An 8,572-nucleotide genomic window follows, 5' to 3' on the forward strand; every position below is an offset into this window, starting at 1 on the left:
ATTTCATGGTTTGATGTTGAAGGACATCAGGACAAATATAACTGGGATGACTCTGCTGTGGTGATGACCTGATCTGACACCCTGAACCTCTTCAGTCACCTGAAATTTGAAATGACTGTGTATCATCTGCAATCTGCTTCCTCAATGAGCAGTATTTGTTTACAGGGAGATTTCAGGTTGGCAAGTTCAAAATTGAGTACTTTTCTCCCAAATTTCCATCAGTCACTACCCCTAATGTCCCCCTTGAGCTTGGTGAGGGCAGATTTGAGAGCTACAGGGTGAGTTTCTGAGATTCAGCATTGTTAGTAGAATTGGGTACCATTATTGCCACCTTTCCCTGGTTCCTGGCTGCTTAGCATCATACAGGAACAACCTCCTCCTCTGTTTTAAAATGGACCATCTAAATTAAAGCTTAATCTAAATGGACACATTCACTAAATCCTCTCTTATAGGGTACATGAGTAACATACCCCACTCCATTGCTTTCTTTCCTTCTGCTTGCTTGAATAATGGGGAAAACTCATATTCTACTTAAATTTTGTCATAAAATAGCATCTCAAAAAGTAGAATAATTTAGATGCAGTCTTAATGGTATTAGGATTTGTATTACTTTAATATCTGTTTAGAAGTGTGATTTATTTTTTTACAGTCTCTTATTAACAGATATTTAGATTGTTTTATACTCAACAAATCTCTGGGCTGAATATATCTCTTCATGTCTATCTTTGTGCACTTGCCCAGTTATTTCCTTGGAGTGAAAAAATTGCCTGATATTGATACTTACTGCCAAATTACATTCTAAAAAGACTGTAGACATAGCCATACCCACTATCAAGGTATGTGTAAGCATTCTGATAAGCTTAATAGTTTTCTCAGACCTAAATTCCACTCCTTCATGAAGCTTTCTACTTCAACCTAGCACCATCTCTTTTCATTTTGTAGAATTCTTTCCACCTGGGGTATGCAGCACTTTGCAGCCAAGCACCTCACCGTTCTCCTGTTAATTCATTAAAAAACAAAACAAAACAAAACAAAAAAACCAGCTTCTATTTGTGCCTGATGTTATGCAGAGCAACGGAAAAATAAATACAAATTAAACCAAGTCACTGCCTTCCAGCTCACAAGTCTAGCGGGTATCCTAAACCTTGTTGTTTAAAGCCATCTTGTGAGTAGCTGCAGGGGTGGGGTCTTTAAAAAAATAGATACAATTCGTCTCCTGCTTACAGTTTGATAGAACAGCACTGGCACAGTAATGGTGTTTGTTTTATGAGTGTTTTTGGCACTAAATGAAAGAGGTGTTTACATTTACACTCCCAATATGGGTATGTAACCACAAAAAACAGAGTGAATTTGCCAATGAATAGTACCACTTCTTATCCCCACATTTGGCATTTGACCCACATAGGAGGCACTCAGGAAATGTCTGTTGAATGGAGGAATGAATACATGGATGAATGGATGAAGATGGCTTACTATAAGCAAAAAAAACTAAGAATTTTTAAGTATTTATAATCTCCCCACTTCTAAAGAGGGCAGGTCCTTCTGAAGGTGCCTTGTTTTGCTGATGGGTGGGCAAGCAATGAAGAAAGACTGATAGAAAATAAAATGCCCTTTATTATAAAGGGGAAGAAAAACGCAAGGGGGGGGGCAGAGCTGGGAAGGGGAGGAGGCTGGGTGAGAGAGGGGAGTAGTTCATGACAAGATCATGGTCTGGAGAACGTCGGAGATGCCGAGATGCCGCAGCTCCCAGGTGGAGCTGGGTGGAAAGAAACATGTTTCAAAAGATTTTTAGGAAGTCTGTTGTATAATGTGTGATGTAACGCCACTGTTTATTTATAAGTACTTAAAAATTCTTAGTGTTTTCTTGCTTATAGTAAGCCATCTTCATCCATCCATCCAGGTATTCATTCCTCATCATTAAACAGTGTATTCTTCTCTGTTTTGGAGTCCGGTCGGGTTTGCCTTTTGAATCTAGGAAGACATCAAGCCAGGCTCAGTGCGTACACGGTGAGAGCAGGAGATAGCGAGACCAAGGGCATTCGTGTTCACGCAGCTTGCGGTGGGTTTGCGGATCAAGGAACAGAACTCTCTTGCTGAGCCAGAGCTGTATCTGGTGGCCCTTTAAAAGAGAGAACCAGTGAGTTGCAGGATTATCACGGTGGGGAAGGACCGGTGGAGGAAGGACGACGATGACTTAATCCAGTTCCGGAAGGGATTGGTTGCGCGAAGGGAGTACGCCTCACCCCATTTGCTCAGCTCAGTGCCTGGGGCTCGGGATGTCCTTGCGGATTGATTGGATCCTACGGGATATAGGAGGGGACAGACCACACTAACCCAGTGAGACGAGCATTGTTAGTCCCATTGTAGAGATGAAGAAACTGAGGCTTCTAGGTCGGAGCGGAGCCAATGCTCCAGCCGCCGCTCTGCCTTCAGCTCCATCGGGATGCGGGCGCCCCAGGTGGCCACAACGACCCGGGCCGACGCCCAACAGTTACAATAGATTCCCCTGCACCCCGGAGCTAGCACCCGGCACCTCCCCCTCACTTCCGGATTCGGGCAGCCACACGCAAGCACTTCCGGCCTCCGGCGCGGGAAGCCGCGGGTCTAGGAGTCTGCGCCATGAGGGCCCGCGTGGCCCCCGGAAGCGAGCCGTGGGGTCTGGTGACGGCCGGTCGGGATGACAGTGGGCCCTTATCCCTTGTCACCAGCGGGCGTCCCGCGGGAGCCATCTTCCTCGCAGGCCATAGGCCTAGAGGGTGACATCACCTCTGGAGCCCGAGGCTGGCAGGTGAAGGCCGGAAATGGCGCCAGTCCTTTGGTGATGGGGAGGAGTTGAGGCCGATGTTCTCGTTATTTCCGGGTTTCACGCTGTAGGGGCCCCGGGTTTAGGAGATACTGTGTCCTGGGTAGGGTGGTTAGATTTTGCGAATAAAAATACACGATGTTCGGTTAAATTTGAATTTCAGGAAATAGAGTAATTTTTTAATATAGGTGTATCTTATGCATACATATCCTAAAAAATTTTTCGTTGTTTATCTGAAACTCAATTTTAACTGGACGTCCTGTATTCTGTCTGGCAACCCTAGCCTTGAACATCCCCCTTCTAGGCCTTTGGGAACTAAGTACAAAATTTGCCCACGTGCTCAAAACCAGTTATTGCTAGATGCTAAAATGCTTTAGCCCCTTACTTAAGGGTAAGCCCAGATGTGTCCCTAGCAAAAGCTGGATCCCATTTTCTGCAGTCCCTGGTGGCAGGGCCGTCTATATTCCTTTTCACAAGAGGAATGTGGCAGAGCTGGTCTTTTGCTGATGGAAAAGCTGAGAACTATGCAGGCTAAATTCCCCAGGGCTAGAAGTTGCTAGGTATTTGGGTGTGAGGTAAACTGGCAATGGGGTACAGGTTTCCTGTGTTACAGTGGACACCATCAGAGAGTTCTAGGATGTCAGGTGGGAGAGTTTTAATCTCAGCTGAACATGTTTTGCAGATAAGGCCCAGTGAAAGAAATGGAGCTGTCTGAGCCACTCAGAAAACCTGTGGTAGAGCTGGAACCCCAATTCTCAGTCTCCTTTCCCTGCTCAACCCATACTTGCTGATGGGCTTTTATTGAAATAGATGCCTTTCTTTGGGGCTTTCTTGTCCTGAAACCCCTCTACAGCCTCCTGACCTTCACCCCAGGAAATCTCTAGCTTTTATGTTGCCCCATTGGGAAGATGACTCTTTGGGCTCAGCTGTGGGATCCTGGCCTTTACCTGCTCCAGCCACTGGACTCTCATCAGTGTGGACGGTGGATGGTGTGACTCAGGACTTGTTTTGTAATCTTGGAGCCAAAGCGGGTGTTCTTGGCAGGAGTGGGTCTGGCTAAGTATGTAGGTGGAAGGGCATCCTGACCTGTCCTAGCTTCACTCCACGACATATGGCCTCATGTGGTACCTGGGAACTTCCATAAAGTTCCACCCTGAACCAGGTTTAGCTCCCACTTCTGATTTGAACCTGGATTCTTGCTGGACTGGCCCTGAGTGTTGGGATTCCTAAGGCTGCGTGCTCTGAGGATTTGCTCTGGGCCTGGCCTGGTGGTGCCCTGGTGTGCCTGCAGCCTCCCCACGCAGACACAGCTTTCTGAGCTCCCCATTCCCATCCCCTGAGTTTATGAAATAGAGAAGGCTGGAGGTCACTGGGCTCAGGGTCAGTTAGTGGGACAGCCAACAGCCTCCTGGCAGCAGAAGTAAAGAGGCAAGGAAGGAGTGCCAGGAAGGGGCGTTGCCCCTGTGTGAGGGCTCAGAAGTGCAGGAGGTGGAAAAGAGGCAGGGCCGGAGCCTGCTGGTAGGAGTTGCACCTTCTGTGGATTATTAACTCCCAGCCCAAGGGAGTGATCTAGGTGGAGGGCTCAGCTAACAAGATCTTTGGACTCAGTGCAGTGTCCAGAGGCCTGGTGTGTGGTCTGCAGAAGAGAGCATGGTTGGGGAGCAGGGCTGGGCTCTGACTGGAGTGAGACCAGGCAGCTGTGGGCCTCAGGAAGTCTCCTTGGGCTAGCCAATGACCCATGCCTTCAGCAGCAACTGTGGGGTCTCCCAGCCCTGAGCCTTCAGGGGGGTAGCTGTGGGGCCAGGGTGGGGACTCCTGTCTCTGGCCTTGCAACAGCTTTACAGGTGCTTTCTTCTCCCTAGGCAGCCATGGGTGCCCAGCAGTGCTGAGAGCAGTGGGGCATGGCTGCAGCCCTGCAGATCCTGCCCCGCCTGGCCAGACCCCCCTTGTGCCTGCTCCCCTGGGGAGGTTCCATGGCCCGGCTTGCCAGTGGCATGGCCCTGGCGGAGCATGCACGGAAACTGTTTGAGAGCGCTGTGGGTGCTGTGCTGCCGGGCCCCGTGCTGCATCGGGCCCTTACTGTGGACCTCGGCAGTGGGCAGCTGAAGGTGCGGGACCGGAACTTCCAGCTGCGGCAAAACCTCTACCTGGTAGGCTTTGGCAAGGCTGTTCTAGGCATGGCAGCTGCAGCCGAGGAACTGCTGGGCCAGCATCTCGTGCAGGGTGTGATCAGCGTTCCCAAGGGAATCCGTGCTGCCATGGAGGACGCCGGCAAGCAGTAAGGAACCATAGGGGGCTGCTCCCCACTGTTCATCTGAAGGGAAAACTGGGCCCAGATCCAGGCTGGATGGGGACTTCCCTGCCTTGCCAGTTTCCCTTTCCTCTTGAGTCTGGCCTGGCTCCAGGGTGGGTGTCAACGAGCATCCTGGTTTATGCCCCTTCTTTACCTGTACAGCTGGGAAATCAAGCAGGCAGAGAGGAGCCAGAAGCCTCTGGGTTTCTCCTGACCACTTTTCCGTTGTCTCACTCTTCAGGGAGATGCTGCTGAAGCCCCACAGCCGTGTCCTGGTGTTCGAGGGTGCAGAGCACAACCTGCCAGACCATGATGCGCTGCGGGCTGCCCTGGCCATCCAGCAGCTGGCTGCGGGGCTCACAGCTGATGACCTGCTGCTGGTGCTTATCTCAGGTATAGGAGCCAGACTGGCTCAGGACAGTTTTGGGGGGTGGGTGGGATGGGGCTCCAGATATCAGGTCTGCGAGAGACTGTTGCTCTGAACCCCTAGGATCAATAGAGGCAGTGAGGAGCTGGGGTGGCTAACTCCTGAGTAGTCCTGGGCCAGTTGTTTAGCCTCCCCTAAGCTGTGGGGTCCTCCTCGGGGACCAAACTGACCTTGTTGGGTGATGGTGAGAGGGTGCATGGCAAACACCTAGTGTAGAGCCTGGTGTATCAGCAGAACTTTTGGAAAATGTCACTGCTATTGCTGCTGCCTGCACCAGCATGACCTGGGCCTAGAACCCAGGTCTCCAACCCCTGCAAAGGCTTCTTTGCTTTCTGTTATCTCCACCTGCTCTGCCTCCTGCTCCAGAGCTCTTAAGGAATAGTTCTCCCAATGCCTGCTGGGACTCGGGGCATCCCTAGGCATGGATAACCTCCTATGCTCAGGGAAACAGTGATTTTGTACACATTCACTGCATGGCCACATGGGGGCGCCCTGAGCCTACCTTTCCCTAGTGTGAGTCTGTTACAACCCTGACTTCATTTGTTGCCAGCCTGCTCACCTGATTCCCTGGATTGGGTCATCCCTTTACCTGCTCTGCTCTCAGTTCTGATGCCCTCACTGTTTCTCCAGGGGGTGGCTCAGCCCTGCTGCCAGCCCCCATCCCACCTGTCACACTGAATGAAAAGCAGACACTCACCAAGCTGCTGGCAGCCCGTGGAGCCACCATCCAGGAGCTGAACACCATCAGGAAGGCCCTGTCCCAGCTCAAGGGCGGGGGGCTGGCTCAGGCCGCCTACCCTGCCCAGGTGAGTTGCTCCTCCCCCAGGCAGGCTGGGAGATGAGAGCCTAAAAGAGCTGCAGATTGGCAGGGCCAGGCATGCGAGTCCCCAGGGATGGTGGTGAAGCTGTGGGAGGGGTCCCAGAGAGGGTGGGAGGAGTCCACATGGCCAGATATGCTGTGAACCTACAGAGAGGGGTTGGAAATGGTTGAGGAAATGAGCCAGGTGGTATGAGGATGTGTGGGTGCAAGAAGCAGTCTGTCTTTATGGACTCAAGGGTGAGAAGGAGGTGGTACTGAGCTGAGGCTCCTGTGACCTTTCCCCAGGTGATAAGTCTGATTCTGTCAGACGTGGTGGGGGACCCTGTGGAGGTGATCGCCAGCGGCCCAACTGTGGCCAGCGCCCACAACGTGCAAGATTGCCTGCACATCCTCAATCGCTACGGCCTCCGTGCTGCCCTGCCACGTTCTGTGAAGACTGTGCTAGCTCGGGCTGACTCTGACCCCCATGGGCCCCATTCCTGTGGTCACGTCCTCAACGTGATCATTGGCTCCAACACACTGGCGCTGGTTGAGGCCCAGCGGCAGGCCAGGGTGCTGGGCTACCGGGCCATAGTGCTGAGCACAGCTTTGCAGGGTGATGTAAAAAGTGTGGCACAGTTCTACGGGCTGCTGGCCCGAGTGGCTGGAGCCCGTCTGACCCCACCTGGGGCTGGGGCTTCCGTGAAAGAGGAGGCAGAACTCCATGGGCTGGTGGCTGAGCTCCAGCTCTCAGACCTGCAGCTGGAGGAGGCTCTGGAGGCTGTGGCAGGAGCTAAGGGCCCTGTCTGCCTGCTGGCTGGAGGGGAGCCCACGGTGCAGCTGCAGGGCTCAGGCAAGGGTGGCCGGAACCAAGAGCTGGCCCTGCGTGTTGGAGCAGAGCTGGGACGACGGCCCCCAGAGCTCATTGATGTGCTCTTTTTGAGCGGTGGCACTGATGGGCAGGATGGGCCTACAGAGGCTGCTGGGGCCTGGGTCGTGCCCGAGCTGACCAGCCAGGCCGCTGCCGAGGGGCTGGACGTGGCCACCTTCCTAGCCCACAATGACTCATATACCTTCTTCTGCTGCCTCCAGGGCGGGGCACATTTGCTGCACACAGGCCTGACTGGCACCAACGTCATGGATGTCCACTTCCTCTTTCTGCGACCACGGTGATGGCATAGGTGATGTTTTGGCCTTCCAGGGCGGGGTCCTGGGCAGGCCACGGTTGGTCCCCAGTGCCTCACTGGGCTTTAGGCTCCTCCCTTCCTTGGCCTAGGCTGCTTAGTTGGGCCTCACATTTACTGCCTAGGGCTTTTCTGCTCTATGTCTATTCCCCTCCAGCCACATTGTCATTCCCCCACCCCCTGACCCTCTTACGTATCTTCATTTTTCTCCCCTGGGTATCCCCTCTGCTCAGCCCCTCAGTCTGTCTTTTCTGTGGAGTTAAGTAAGAGAGGGTGTGAAAATAAAAAGGACCACACAATGGGTTCTGGATGCATCTTTCTTCAGAGCAAAGACACGGGGAAGCTGCTGGGGAGAGGGAGCCGGTGAAGGCTGCAGCCAGAGTGCCAGGACCCGATAGGAGCTTTCTGCACCCCTCTCTGCTGGGCATGCTCAGGACTCGTTCCATGTAAATGAGAGCCTGGCTTCTGACACCCTCAGTGTGGGGGAGCAGAGACCCCAGGGAGGACAAGCCTAAGGACTGCAGCCCCTGGGGTCTGTGAGGTCCTGCTTACCCACCCAGCTGTAACTCTCCCCTGTAGCATGCCTGCCACAGTCTCTCCAACCTTTACTTGAACGCCTTACGGGATAGATGCCTACTGCCTGTTCTGAGGAGGTCCCTTCTGTCTGGATAGCCCTTAGCCAGAGGTGGCACCTTCTTTGTTTGAACTGAAATCTGCCCTATCTCCCCATCCCTGTTTATCCAGTGGCTACGCTCAGCCACACAAGACACTGGACCTCATTTCCTTGTGCCAACCCCATTTTCCCTGGCTCAGCACTCCCAGTTCCTTCAGCTCCCCTGGGAACATAGTCCGGGCACTGGTGCCAGCTCTGTCGTGTGGGTCTCTGGGGATGGGGTGATGGGGTCAGAGCTGTGATGGGGCTCCCAGCCCCTTTCCCTGTTCCAGTTGGATGGGCAAGCTGGGAAAGAGGGGAGTGGAAAAGGGAGCAGCCTGGGTTGGGAGAGGAAGTGGGCACTGTCCTGGCTCCCCTCAGGCCCCTTTGTTCAGTATCAGAGCCCTCCGTTGG

At 53.1% G+C, this 8,572-nt stretch overlaps 1 protein-coding gene and 1 long non-coding RNA gene across 5 annotated transcripts; one reads left to right on the forward strand and one right to left on the reverse strand.

The window, feature by feature from the left end:
• Positions 1 to 1,596: 1,596 nt before the first annotated feature.
• LOC119505044 lies at positions 1,597 to 3,212 on the reverse strand. Its single transcript, XR_005210673.1, has 2 exons — positions 2,335 to 3,212; positions 1,597 to 2,119 (listed from the first exon to the last, which is right to left on the reverse strand). It is a non-coding gene; the product is annotated as an uncharacterized LOC119505044 (long non-coding RNA).
• GLYCTK (glycerate kinase) lies at positions 2,577 to 7,724 on the forward strand. Of its 4 annotated transcripts, none has more exons than XM_037797714.1 (5): positions 2,577 to 2,788; positions 4,666 to 5,081; positions 5,338 to 5,489; positions 6,154 to 6,329; positions 6,629 to 7,724. In XM_037797714.1, the coding sequence occupies exons 2-5, from the start codon at positions 4,705 to 4,707 to the stop codon at positions 7,493 to 7,495; spliced, it is 1,572 nt and encodes a 523-aa protein (XP_037653642.1). In that variant the 5' UTR covers positions 2,577 to 2,788; positions 4,666 to 4,704; the 3' UTR covers positions 7,496 to 7,724. The 4 variants fall into 4 exon arrangements, with proteins under 4 accessions (XP_037653642.1, XP_037653657.1, XP_037653649.1 ...); XM_037797729.1 differs by having other exon boundaries at positions 4,670 to 5,081; XM_037797721.1 differs by lacking the exon at positions 2,577 to 2,788 and adding an exon at positions 4,290 to 4,430.
• Positions 7,725 to 8,572: the final 848 nt, after the last annotated feature.

This window comes from Choloepus didactylus, chromosome 1 (assembly GCF_015220235.1).
Source record: "Choloepus didactylus isolate mChoDid1 chromosome 1, mChoDid1.pri, whole genome shotgun sequence".
NCBI lineage: Eukaryota > Metazoa > Chordata > Mammalia > Pilosa > Megalonychidae > Choloepus > Choloepus didactylus.

Bases quoted from the DNA above. Each gene is read 5' to 3' on its own strand.
- GLYCTK (XM_037797714.1), top strand. From the start codon at position 4,705: ATGGCTGCAGCCCTGCAGATCCTGCCCCGCCTGGCCAGACCCCCCTTG. The intron at 5,490-6,153 runs GTATAGGAGCCA...CTGTTTCTCCAG, and splicing joins GCTGCTGGTGCTTATCTCAG to GGGGTGGCTCAGCCCTGCTG. The intron at 6,330-6,628 runs GTGAGTTGCTCC...ACCTTTCCCCAG, and splicing joins AGGCCGCCTACCCTGCCCAG to GTGATAAGTCTGATTCTGTC.